The 13,088-nt window shown below is 47.9% G+C and overlaps 1 protein-coding gene across 1 annotated transcript; it reads right to left on the bottom strand.

The window, feature by feature from the left end:
- Positions 1 to 764: 764 nt before the first annotated feature.
- On the bottom strand, positions 765 to 12,776 carry cfap77 (cilia and flagella associated protein 77). The gene is made up of 7 exons (XM_072433109.1): positions 12,727 to 12,776; positions 4,955 to 5,040; positions 4,661 to 4,760; positions 2,818 to 3,067; positions 2,461 to 2,569; positions 2,203 to 2,310; positions 765 to 921 (listed from the first exon to the last, which is right to left on the bottom strand). Exons 2-7 carry the CDS (start codon positions 5,018 to 5,020, stop codon positions 802 to 804), a joined length of 753 nt encoding a protein of 250 aa, XP_072289210.1. The 5' UTR covers positions 5,021 to 5,040; positions 12,727 to 12,776; the 3' UTR covers positions 765 to 801.
- Positions 12,777 to 13,088: the final 312 nt, after the last annotated feature.

Genomic DNA, 13,088 nt, shown 5'->3' with positions numbered 1-13,088 from the left:
CCAGAGTGTGTGTCCAGAGTGTGTGTGTCCCAAGTGTGTGTCCAGAGTGTGTGTGTCCCAAGTGTGTGTCCCAAGTGTGTGTCCCGAGTGTGTGTCCCGAGTGTGTGTGTCCCGAGTGTGTGTGTCCCAAGTGTGTGTCCCAAGTGTGTGTCCAGAGTGTGTGTGTCCCAAGTGTGTCCAGAGTGTGTGTGTCCCAAGTGTGTCCGGAGTGTGTGTGTCCCAAGTGTGTCCGGAGTGTGTGTCCCAAGTGTGTCCAGAGTGTGTGTGTCCCAAGTGTGTCCAGAGTGTGTGTGTCCCAAGTGTGTCCAGAGTGTGTGTGTCCCAAGTGTGTGTCCTAAGTGTGTGTCCAGAGTGTGTGTGTCCCAAGTGTGTGTCCAGAGTGTGTGTGTCCCAAGTGTGTGTCCCGAGTGTGTGTCCCGAGTGTGTGTGTCCCGAGTGTGTGTATCCCGAGTGTGTGTGTCCCGAGTGTGTGTCCCGAGTGTGTGTCCCGAGTGTGTGTGTCCCGAGTGTGTGTCCGTCCAGAGTGTCCCGAGTGTGTCCAGAGTGTCCAAGAACTGGTGTGGATCTGGTGTGGATCTGGAGTGGATCTGGTGTGGATCTGGTGTGGATCTGGAGTGGATCTGGTGTGGATCTGGAGTGGATCTGGAGTGGATCTGGAGTGGATCTGGTGTGGATCTGGAGTGGATCTGGAGTGGATCTGGAGTGGATCTGGAGTGGATCTCAGACGTTCCTTCAGGCGATACAAACCGATCTAAAACACGGGCTCTGGACTCATGACTTTATTTTGGTTTTGATCCAGGTTTAGTCCAGGTTGTAGACCCCCTGGCCCCGCCCTCTCCGGGAGGCGGCCTCTCTCTCCAGGGCCATCATGGCCCGGGTCCTGGACTCAGGGTCTCGGAACGTCTCCAGGGACGGTCCCACCTGCAGAAGAGGACCACAGCGTCAGACCAGGTTCAAAGACCTTCTGCCTCGCACAGCTCTCGTGGCTCACAGTGGCTCTCGTGGCTCTCGTGGCTCACAGTGGCTCTCGTGGCTCTCGTGGCTCACAGTGGCTCTCGTGGCTCACAGTGGCTCACAGTGGCTCTCGTGGCTCACAGTGGCTCTCGTGGCTCACAGTGGCTCACAGTGGCTCTCGTGGCTCACAGTGGCTACAGTGGCTCACAGTGGCTACAGTGGCTCACAGTGGCTCACAGTGGCTCACAGTGGCTCTCGTGGCTCACAGTGGCTCTCGTGGCTCACAGTGGCTTTCGTGGCTCACAGTGGCTCACAGTGGCTCACAGTGGCTCTCGTGGCTCACAGTGGCTCACAGTGGCTCACAGTGGCTCTCGTGGCTCACAGTGGCTCACAGTGGCTCACAGTGGCTCTCGTGGCTCACAGTGGCTCACAGTGGCTCACAGTGGCTCACAGTGGCTCTCGTGGCTCACAGTGGCTCTCGTGGCTCACAGTGGCTCTCGTGGCTCACAGTGGCTCTCGTGGCTCACAGTGGCTCACAGTGGCTCACAGTGGCTCTCGTGGCTCACAGTGGCTCACAGTGGCTCACAGTGGCTCTCGTGGCTCACAGTGGCTCACGTGGCTCTCGTGGCTCACAGTGGCTCACAGTGGCTCTCGTGGCTCACAGTGGCTCACAGTGGCTCACAGTGGCTCACAGTGGCTCTCGTGGCTCACAGTGGCTCACAGTGGCTCACAGTGGCTCTCGTGGCTCACAGTGGCTCACAGTGGCTCACAGTGGCTCTCGTGGCTCACAGTGGCTCACAGTGGCTCTCGTGGCTCACAGTGGCTCTCGTGGCTCACAGTGGCTCTCGTGGCTCACAGTGGCTTTCGTGGCTCACAGTGGCTCACAGTGGCTCTCGTGGCTCACAGTGGCTCACAGTGGCTCACAGTGGCTCACAGTGGCTCTCGTGGCTCACAGTGGCTCTCGTGGCTCACAGTGGCTCACAGTGGCTCACAGTGGCTCTCGTGGCTCACAGTGGCTCACAGTGGCTCACAGTGGCTCTCGTGGCTCACAGTGGCTCTCGTCTTACCAGGTTGAGAAGATAAAACGTTTGATCATTAGAATAAGAGGTTGTTTGGAAGTCTGAACCTTCTACAAAGTTCTGCGTCTAGAATTCTCAGAACTTTACTACATATAGTGATCTCTCTGTGATTGGTGCGTGGGTGGTGACAGTGTGCTCTGATTGGTGGATAGCGTGTGGTGGGCGGTACCTGGCTGTATCTGCTGGTCCTGGGTAAGTCCTGGGTCTGGAGCTGAGGGAGGCTCTGGGTCTTCCGCAGGAGACTGGTCCTGGTGTCAGCGATGGTCCGGAGTTTGACCTGGAACACACAGACCTGGGTCAGTCCTGGTCCTGGTCCTGGTCCTGGTCTTGGTCCTGGTCCTGGTCCTGGTCCTGGTCCTGGTCTTGGTCTTGGTCTTGGTCCTGGTCCTGGTCCTGGTCCTGGTCCTGGTCCGGTCCTGGTTCTGACCCGTGCTGTGCACCGTCTCTGCTTCTCGAGTTTGTCCTTCTTCAGTTGGTCTTGGACCCAGCGATGGCCGAACTCGTGGGCCAGGACCCGGTCCAGGGCCGAGTCTTCTCTGGAACAGAACCATCAAACCACGGAATGTTTCAGACACTTTGTTTTAGCTGATTATTTAGAAGCTTTTCTTTCTTTGTGTTTGTGTTTTATTTGACTCGTACAGTAATTACAAAATAAGTGCTTCTGGTCATTTCTGGACGTTCCGGGTCTGAAACGTTCCAAATATGTTCATTGTTTGATCATGTGACGATGAGTAAACGAGGTGTTTTTGTGAATAAATTATTCATATTTCCAGTTCCTTCTCACTTGCTCACGACGCCGTGGATGATGTCCGGCACCGGGAGCCGCCTCCCCTGCCCCCCGACCGGCTGGCGCTGGGTCTTCTTCCCCGTGTTTGGCTGGACCCGGATCGGGGTCTGGGCTCGGTACCGGTTCAGTTCTTTGGCCGTGACGATCCCGGACTTCACCGCCTCTCGGTTCAGGGTCACGTAGTCCACCGGGGGCGGGCCGAAGGCCGAGTGCACGCGCTGAGGGGCCACGTTCCACTCGGACAGCACTGACGGGTCAGACAGAAGCGGGTCAAACAGAACCGGGTCAGACAGAAGCGGGTCAGACAGAACCCGGTCAAACAGAACCGGGTCAAACAGAACCGGGGCAGACAGAACCCGGTCAGACAGAACCGGGTCAAACAGAACCGGGGCAGACAGAACCCGGTCAGACAGAACCGGGTCAAACAGAACCGGGTCAAACAGAACCGGGTCAAACAGAACCGGGGCAGACAGAACCCGGTCAGACAGAACCCGGTCAACCAGAACCGGGTCAAACAGAACCGGGTCAAACAGAACCGGGTCAAACAGAACCGGGTCAGACAGAACCCGGTCAGACAGAACCGGGTCAAACAGAACCGGGGCAGACAGAACCCGGTCAGACAGAACCGGGTCAAACAGAACCGGGTAAAACAGAACCGGGTCAAACAGAACCGGGGCAGACAGAACCCGGTCAGACAGAACCCGGTCAACCAGAACCGGGTCAAACAGAACCGGGTCAAACAGAACCGGGTCAAACAGAACCTCTTTAAAGGGCACGTGACGGGTCTGACCCACGACTCACTAAACCCACTGAACACAACTGTATTTAAGATTTCACTTTTTACTATTTTGCCTATTTCCCCCAGTTTGACACTTTTGATGGAATTCATGATGTCACTTCCTGGTTGGACATGAGCAGCAGATGTGTTACCATAGCAACCAGACTGTAAACAAGAGCCACACTCCACATAAATGACACAACAGTTCTGATCTGACACACAATAAGACCATAAAACACCTTTTTAAAAAAAATGTCTTCACAAACTGACACTTCCCGGACGTAAAACGACATCATCAGTCCATCTGGACACGTGTCCCTTTGTCTCTACAGAGGACATCACAGTGAGAGCGTTAAACACACACGAGAACGAGCCGCTACAGTCGTCACGCTCACGTCCGTCACGCTACAGTCGTCACAGATAAACTGAATGTATTGCTGTGTTGAGTTGAAGTGTCCTTTATCTCCCCCTGTAGCTAGCATACTGTGATAAAATGTGAATATATGAGTATATTTCTGTGATGTATTTTATCTGCATAATAGTGATATTTTATCTGCATCATTAGTCTAAGAGAAGAACGGGTGTGTGACAAACTGCATTTGTTTGTGAAGGTATCATAAAGATGGGCCAAAGAATGTTGCCCCGGGGGGGGGGGGGGGGAGTTGCACCCCCCTTGCAGGCTTTATCTCTACGGAAAAATACCAAGTGCCTTGATGTGAAGCTGACCAATGAGAAATGTGACCCGCCTATTCCAGAATATCTAATAAAACCAACCAGCATGGGAAAAAACGGTGTGAGACGCAGGAGGGTCAGCCAGGCTCCTTACAACGGCCTGGCTGACACAGTCCCCGCGTTTTCTCCCATGCATGCCACACAAATGTCTGATGTTTCTGTGTCGTTTCATATTCTAGGTTGAAATGTGTTCTCTATGTGTTACGGAATAGCATCGGTGTATGTCTAATTCCATGACACATACAAACTAAAGCTAAGCTAGCACAGTTGCAGCAACAACAGAAGCTACTTTCACGTCACATTTTACTGCGTAAAGTCCATTTGTCTTACCCTGGGCCACGCCTCCCTCCATCACGCCGCTGCACACGCCAAAGGTGAAGTCCGGTGCTGGAACCGAGAAGCCTCTGGTTCTGGGCTTTCCTACAAGAACCTGTCACCGGGGCAACGAGGAGGCAACAAGGCAAGGAGAGAGAAGACAAGGAGGTAAAGAGAGAGAAGACAAGGAGGTAAGGACAAAGGAGACAAGAGGCCAAGGATACAAGATGCCGAGGGGACAAGGAGGCAAGGACACAAGGAGGCAGGAGACTTGACTATACATTGGTGATGTTGTGGGCGGAGTCTCACCTTGGCGATGCAAGTATTGATCTGCATGGTGTCTCGGAACACGCCCACCCGCGGAGACGACGTCATGGCAACGGGCCTGATGTGACCTGTGGGCGGAGAGAGGTGACAACAGCTGATCCAATCGGTGAAGTTTGTGTCCCGGGTGTCCAGAGTGTGTGTCCAGAGTGTCCTGAGTGTGTGTCCAGAGTGTCCTGAGTGTCCCGGGTGTCCAGAGTGTGTGTCCAGAATGTCCTGAGTGTGTGTCCACAGTGTCCCGAGTGTACTGAGTGTGTGTCCTGAGTGTGTGTCCAGAGTGTCCTGAGTGTGTGTCCAGAGTGTGTGTCCAGAGTGTCCTGAGTGTGTGTCCAGAGTGTCCTGAGTGTGTGTCCAGAGTGTCCCGAGTGTCCTGAGTGTGTGTCCAGAGTGTGTGTCCAGAGTGTCCTGAGTGTGTGTCCAGAGTGTCCCGAGTGTGTGTCCAGAGTGTCCCGAGTGTCCTGAGTGTGTGTCCAGAGTGTGTGTCCAGAGTGTCCTGAGTGTGTGTCCAGAGTGTCCCGAGTGTCCAGAGTGTCCTGAGTGTGTGTCCAGAGTGTCCCGAGTGTCCTGAGTGTGTGTCCTGAGTGTGTGTCCAGAGTGTCCCGAGTGTCCAGAGTGTCCTGAGTGTGTGTCCAGAGTGTCCTGAGTGTGTGTCCAGAGTGTCCAGAGTGTGTGTCCAGTGTCCCGAGTGTCCTGAGTGTGTGTCCAGAGTGTCCTGAGTGTGTGTCCAGTGTCCCGAGTGTCCTGAGTGTGTGTCCAGAGTGTCCTGAGTGTGTGTCCAGTGTCCCGAGTGTCCTGAGTGTGTGTCCAGAGTGTCCAGAGTGTCGCGAGTGTCCTGAGTGTGTGTCCAGAGTGTCCTGAGTGTGTGTCCAGAGTGTCCTGAGTGTGTGTCCCGAGTGTCCAGAGTGTGTGTCCAGAGTGTCCTGAGTGTGTGTCCAGTGTCCCGAGTGTCCTGAGTGTGTGTCCAGAGTGTCCAGAGTGTCGCGAGTGTCCTGAGTGTGTGTCCAGAGTGTCCTGAGTGTGTGTCCAGAGTGTCCTGAGTGTGTGTCCCGAGTGTCCAGAGTGTGTGTCCAGAGTGTCCTGAGTGTGTGTCCAGTGTCCCGAGTGTCCTGAGTGTGTGTCCAGAGTGTCCAGAGTGTCGCGAGTGTCCTGAGTGTGTGTCCAGAGTGTCCCGAGTGTCCTGAGTGTGTGTCCAGAGTGTGTGTCCAGAGTGTCCTGAGTGTGTGTCCAGAGTGTCCCGAGTGTCCAGAGTGTCCTGAGTGTGTGTCCAGAGTGTCCCGAGTGTCCTGAGTGTGTGTCCTGAGTGTGTGTCCAGAGTGTCCCGAGTGTCCAGAGTGTCCTGAGTGTGTGTCCAGAGTGTCCTGAGTGTGTGTCCAGAGTGTCCAGAGTGTGTGTCCAGTGTCCCGAGTGTCCTGAGTGTGTGTCCAGAGTGTCCTGAGTGTGTGTCCAGTGTCCCGAGTGTCCTGAGTGTGTGTCCAGAGTGTCCAGAGTGTCCTGAGTGTGTGTCCCGAGTGTCCTGAGTGTGTGTCCAGAGTGTCCTGAGTGTGTGTCCAGTGTCCCGAGTGTCCTGAGTGTGTGTCCAGAGTGTCGCGAGTGTCCTGAGTGTGTGTCCAGAGTGTCCTGAGTGTGTGTCCAGAGTGTCCTGAGTGTGTGTCCCGAGTGTCCAGAGTGTGTGTCCAGAGTGTCCTGAGTGTGTGTCCAGTGTCCCGAGTGTCCTGAGTGTGTGTCCAGAGTGTCCAGAGTGTCGCGAGTGTCCTGAGTGTGTGTCCAGAGTGTCCTGAGTGTGTGTCCAGAGTGTCCTGAGTGTGTGTCCCGAGTGTCCAGAGTGTGTGTCCAGAGTGTCCTGAGTGTGTGTCCAGTGTCCCGAGTGTCCTGAGTGTGTGTCCAGAGTGTCCAGAGTGTCGCGAGTGTCCTGAGTGTGTGTCCAGAGTGTCCTGAGTGTGTGTCCAGAGTGTCCAGAGTGTGTCCCGAGTGTCCAGTGTGTCCAGAGAGTCCCGAGTGAGTGTCCAGAGTGTGTGTCCAGAGTGTGTGTCCAGAGTGTCCCGAGTGTCCAGAGGAAAGAGCTTCTCACCCGATCGGTCAGCAAAGACCCAGATGTGTGAGCTGGACTCTTCTTCTTCTTCTTCTTCTTCTTCTTCTTCTTCTTCTTCTTCTTCTTCTTCTTCTTCTTCTTCTTCTTCTTCTTCTTCTTCTTCTTCTTCTTCTTCTTCTTCTTCTTCTTCTTCTTCTTCTTCTTCTTCTTCTTCTTCTTCTTCTTCTTCTTCTTCTTCTTCTTCTTCTTCTTCTTCTTCTTCTTCTTCTTCTTCTTCTTCTTCTTCTTCTTCTTCTTCTTCTTCTTCTTCTTTGGCGTCTCTCGGCGGTTGTGTCTACAGAGTTGTTGTTGTTGTTGTTGTTGTTTTATGGCGGTTGGCATCCAAGTGTTGCATTACCGCCAGACTTTATTCCTCAGACTTTGTCGTAGTCCTCAGAGTGACCGTCTCATGGACGAGGACTTCAGATGAGAACGTTCTAGAATCTTTGCTTTTATGACGTCACGGTTATGGTTGCTAAGCAAGAGATCGTTTCAACGACAACGAAAGTAACTCCAAGAATCACAAGTCCAGCAGGGGGCGCTGATGTAACGCCTGGAGGTGAACCATGAAACGTAGAAGAAGAGTGTTGGTGTTGTTGTGTTGTTGTTCTGTTGGTGTTGTTGTTGTTGTGGTGTTGTTGTTGTTGTTGTGTTGGTGTTTTTTTGTGTTGGTGGTGTTGTTGTGGTGTTGTTGTTGTGTTGTTGTTGTTGTGTTGGTGGTGTTGGTGGTGGTGTTGTTGTTGTTGTGTTGCGTTGTTGTTGTTGTGTTGGTGGTGTTGTTGTGGTGTTGTTGTTGTGTTGGTGGTGTTGTTGTGGTGTTGTTGTTGTGGTGTAGTTGTTGTGGTGTAGTTGTTGAGTTGTTGTTGTTGTTGTTGAGTTGTTGTTGTTGTTGTTGTTGTTGTTGAGTTGTTGTTGTTGTTGTGTTGGTGGTGGTGTTGTGTTGTTGTTGTTTGTTGTTGTTGTTGTTGTGTTGGTGGTGTTGTGTTGGTGTTGTTTGTTGTTGTTGTTGTTGTTGAGTTGTTGTTGTTGAGTTGTTGTTGTTGTTGTTGTTGTGTTGGTGGTGTTGAGTTGTTGTTGTTGTGTTGGTGGTGTTGTGTTGGTGTTGTTTGTTGTTGTTGTTGTTGTTGAGTTGTTGTTGTTGTTGTTGTTGAGTTGTTGTTGTTGTTGTTGTTGTGTTGGTGGTGTTGTGTTGGTGTTGTTTGTTGTTGTTGTTGTTGTGTTGGTGGTGTTGTGTTGGTGTTGTTTGTTGTTGTTGTTGTTGTTGAGTTGTTGTTGAGTTGTTGTTGTTGTTGTGTTGGTGGTGTTGAGTTGTTGTTGTTGTGTTGGTGGTGTTGTGTTGGTGTTGTTTGTTGTTGTTGTTGTTGTTGAGTTGTTGTTGTTGTTGTTGTTGAGTTGTTGTTGTTGTTGTTGAGTTGTTGTTGTTGTTGTTGTTGAGTTGTTGTTGTTGTTGTGTTGGTGGTGTTGTGTTGGTGTTGTTTGTTGTTGTTGTTGTTGTGTTGCAGGTGAAAAGCTGCACTGGGCTTGTACTGATGTGTTTTACCTTCAATTAAATAAACATCATTATAAATAGTGTTTGTTTCGTGCCGTTGCAGCTTCTAGTGATTTAATTCATATGAAATCATCATTAGACAAATGATCATTAGACAGAGCTGAGGTTGCTACGGCAACTATACAAACACATTTCATCTGAGCTCAGGATTGAAAAGACTTGATTAAATGACAAACGACATCTTCAGGAGCAGAATGTTCAAACTCCTGAAGGTTTGAAATAATTTATTGACAATTTCAACACAAAATAAAACTTATTTATTACATTGTGATGGAATAAACCTTAAGACAATTTGAAACCTTTACATTTATATAAGTGACAGATTCTATTTCATTATTTTCATTGTTTTGCACGTCATAAAAACACGACTTTCTCTAGTTTCCTCTGGTCAAATCATGGAATATTCTTCATTTGTGTCACTTTAGCTCATGTCACTGTGTCATGTTGATGAAGTGACTGTAATAATCATAACTTATCATCATAACTTCATCATCATAACTTCATCATCATAACTTCATCATCATAACTTCATCATAGTAGAAAAAGCTTCAGTTGTTTCATCTGGACTCAGTTAGAAAAAAATAGACGTTTCGACTTCATCCAAGAGTCATTGTCAATAACAGAATTTAGGTCGAGAACTCCGATATTAATACTGTTCTGTGGTAAGACCCGCCCATTGGGCGGAGCCTTCCTGAAGTAGAAAGAGTTGTTTGTTTCAACAGAAACTCCCCCTTGTATCTACCGAGCCTATTCAGAATCTTAATGGGCTATTAGAAACCTCTTTGTCTTTGTGAGACCCTGGCTCAACCACCCTGAGGACCTGATTAACATCTGAATGTCCTTTACCTTTCCAGGGGTTCAGTAACCCATTATAGATAACAGGAAGATTAACTCTGAGCCCTCCATTTCTGTTTAAAGAAGGTCTTTCTTTTTTAACAAAAATAGCTTCCTTGACTCCTCTTTCAAACCATCTTTTCTCCTGCTTAAAACCTTCACCTCACCGTCTTCAAACGAGTGATTAGAGGCTTCAAGATGGAGATGCACGGCACTCTGTGGTCCTGAACTTGTATTTCTTCTGTGCTGATAAAGCCTCTTGTGTAGAGGCTGTTTCGTCTCACCTATGTAACGTTCTTTACAGCTTTCTTCACTGCATTGGATCGAATAAACTACATTGCTCTGTTTTTGAGTCGGCAACTTGTCCTTAGGGTGAACCAGTTTTTGTCTTAAAGTGTTTCCTGGTTTAAAATAAACAGGGACTTCGTGTTGTCTAAAAATTCTTTGCAGTTTTTCCGACAGGCCAGACACATAAGGAATAGAGACACCCTTCCTTCTCTGTTCAGTTTCCCTTTTGTCCTGCTTCTTGGTTCTCTTCACTCTGTTGAGGGCCCAAGCGGGGTAACCACAGGCTGAGAGGGCATTTCGGACATGTTTTTCCTCTTTCTTCTTGCCCTCTGAGCTGGTGGGCACACCTTGAGCTCTGTGTTGTAAGGTTCTGATCACCCCCAGCTTGTGCTGTAGTGGGTGGTTGGAACCAAAGAGCAGATACTGGTCCGTGTGTGTAGGTTTCCTATATACTTCTATTTGGAGTTTCCCGTCCTCTCCTCTGATCGTGGAACAATCAAGAAAGGCCAAGCGGTTCTCCTTAGCGTCTTCTCTTGTAAACCTGATATGTGGGTCCACAGCATTGATGTGATCAGAGAAGGTTTCCAGCTCTTGTTTCTTGATTGTTACAAAAGTATCATCGACATAGCGAAGCCACAGTTTTGGGGCTATGCCTGAGAATGAGGCCAGTGCCTTCTTCTCAAAGTGCTCCATGTACAGGTTGGCCACTATGGGAGAGACGGGCGAGCCCATGGCACAGCCATGAATCTGTCTGTAAAATTGTCCCCGGAATTGAAAGTAAGTGGTGTTCAGACAGATGTCCAACAGTTTACATATGTGTTCAGGTGTCAGTTTGGTCCTGTCCTGTAGGGTGGTGTCTTCCTGCAGTCTGATCCTCACTGCTGCTACTGCATCAGAGGTCGGGATGCAGGTGAACAGAAATGGAGGGCTAAGGTTTAATCTTCCTGTTATTTATAATGGGTTACTGAACCCCTGGAGAAGTAGAGGACCAGGACCAGGACATTTAGATGCTAATCAGGTCCTCAGGGTGGTTGAGCCAGGGTCTCACAAAGACAAAGAGGATTCTAATAGCCCATTAAGATTCTGAATAGGCTCGGTAGATACAAGGGGGAGTTTCTGTTGAAACAAACAACTCTTTCTACTTCAGGAAGGCTCCTCCCAATGGGCGGGTCTTACCACAGAACAGTATTAATATCGGAGTTCCCGACCTAAATTCTGTTATTGACAATGACTCTTGGATGAGAGTCGAAACGTCTATTTTTTCTAACTGAGTCCAGATGAAACAACTGAAGCTTTTTCTACTATGGAACACGCCTGGACGAATGAGGGATTACACCGACATAACTTCATCATCATAACTCTTCATCATAACTTTTTCATCACAACTTTTTCATCATAACTTCATCATGATAACTCTTCATCATAACTCTTCATCATAACTTCATCATCATAACTCTTCATCATAACTTCATCATCACAATTTTTCCATCATAACTTCATCATCACAACTTTTTCATCATAACTTCATCATCATAACTCTTCATCATAACTTTTTCATCACAACTTTTTCATCATAACTTCATCATGATAACTTCATCATGATAACTCTTCATCATAACTTTATCATGATAACTCTTCATCATAACTCTTCATCATAACTTCATCATCATAACTTCATCATCATAACTTCATCATGATAACTTCATCATGATAACTCTTCATCATAACTTCATCATGATAACTCTTCATCATAACTCTTCATCATAACTTCATCATCATAACTTCATCATCATAACTTCATCATGATAACTCTTCATCATAACTCTTCATCATAACTTCATCATCACAATTTTTCCATCATAACTTCATCATCATAACTCTTCATCATAACTTTTTCATCACAACTTTTTCATCATAACTTCATCATGATAACTTCATCATGATAACTCTTCATCATAACTTTATCATGATAACTCTTCATCATAACTCTTCATCATAACTTCATCATCATAACTTCATCATCATAACTTCATCATGATAACTCTTCATCATAACTCTTCATCATAACTTCATCATCATAACTTCATCATCATAACTTCATCATCATAACTTCATCATCATAACTTCATCATGATAACTTCATCATGATAACTCTTCATCATAACTTCATCATGATAACTCTTCATCATAACTCTTCATCATAACTTCATCATCATAACTTCATCATCATAACTTCATCATGATAACTCTTCATCATAACTCTTCATCATAACTTCATCATCACAATTTTTCCATCATAACTTCATCATCACAATTTTTCCATCATAACTTCATCATCATAACTTTTTCATCACAACTTTTTCATCATAACTTCATCATGTTGTTGTTGTTGTTGTTGTTGTTTTATGGCGGTTGGCATCCAAGTGTTGCATTACCGCCAGACTTTATTCCTCATCATGATAACTCTTCATCATAACTTCATCATCATAACTTTATCATCATAACTCTTCATCATAACTTCATCATCATAACTTTCACACACGTGTGTCTTTTCCTCTTTCAAACTTCATGTTGTAGATATTATATTGTTGTTGTTGTTGTTGTTGTTTTATGGCGGTTGACATCCGAGTGTTGCATTACCGCCAGACTTTATTCCTTAGACTTTGTCGTAGTCCTAAAAGTTCTTCTTCCAGTGCTTTGACTTCCAGTGCTTTGTCCTCAGACTCTGTCGTAGTCCGTAAAAGTACTCCTTCCATTGCTTTGGTGTTAAAAAGTCTACGCCGTGCGTCTACGAGCTGCCACTCGTAGACGCACGGCTACCAAGCAGCTTTATATATTTTGTCGTGTTTTATTCTGTATCTTTCGAGTCGTGGAATGTCGGTGCTGTTTGATCTCATCGTCATGGCAACGGCGCAGACCACGTCCAGGCGTGACACAGCTTCAGTTTTATGCTTCATATTTATTCTAGTTTATACGTCACAGTGAATGACGTGTGAAAACGACATAAACAGAACTTACGTGTCGCGTGCGGCTCGTGCGGCTCGTGCGGCTCGTCACGTCCACGAGCTCCTGGTACCGCGCAGTACCAGGAGCGGCCGCTAGTCCACGTCACTCAACACACCCCTGACGTCATCGTTACTATGGAAACAGATTGACTCTTATATTCTATCACTACATATATTACTACACTTTGGCACGTTAGATACACATAAAAAACACAAAACTGTTACTTTTAGTTTCCAGCGGAGTGAGCGGTCTGTTCTCACCCCGATCTCTGTCTAACGCTGACGTCACCGTTAAGAGAACACTAGACACGCCCCCTTCTGCCTCTTGAGTCAGTCACACATTTATATCATTTAAATCAACTCATTTCACACAGA

This window comes from Eucyclogobius newberryi, unplaced genomic scaffold (genome assembly GCF_026437365.1).
Source record: "Eucyclogobius newberryi isolate DKJ021-1_F unplaced genomic scaffold, fEucNew1.0.hap1 SCAF_6, whole genome shotgun sequence".
NCBI lineage: Eukaryota > Metazoa > Chordata > Actinopteri > Gobiiformes > Gobiidae > Eucyclogobius > Eucyclogobius newberryi.
This window is presented reverse-complemented; position numbering and strand designations above follow the sequence as displayed.

Excerpts from the sequence above, each read along its gene's own strand:
- cfap77 (XM_072433109.1), bottom strand. The coding sequence starts at position 5,020 with ATGACGTCGTCTCCGCGGGTGGGCGTGTTCCGAGACACCATGCAGATC. Across the intron at positions 2,570-2,817 it reads ATCCACGGCGTCGTGAGCAA|AGAAGACTCGGCCCTGGACC; the intron begins GTGAGAAGGAAC and ends GTTCTGTTCCAG. Across the intron at positions 2,311-2,460 it reads AGAGACGGTGCACAGCACGG|GTCAAACTCCGGACCATCGC; the intron begins GTCAGAACCAGG and ends TGTGTGTTCCAG.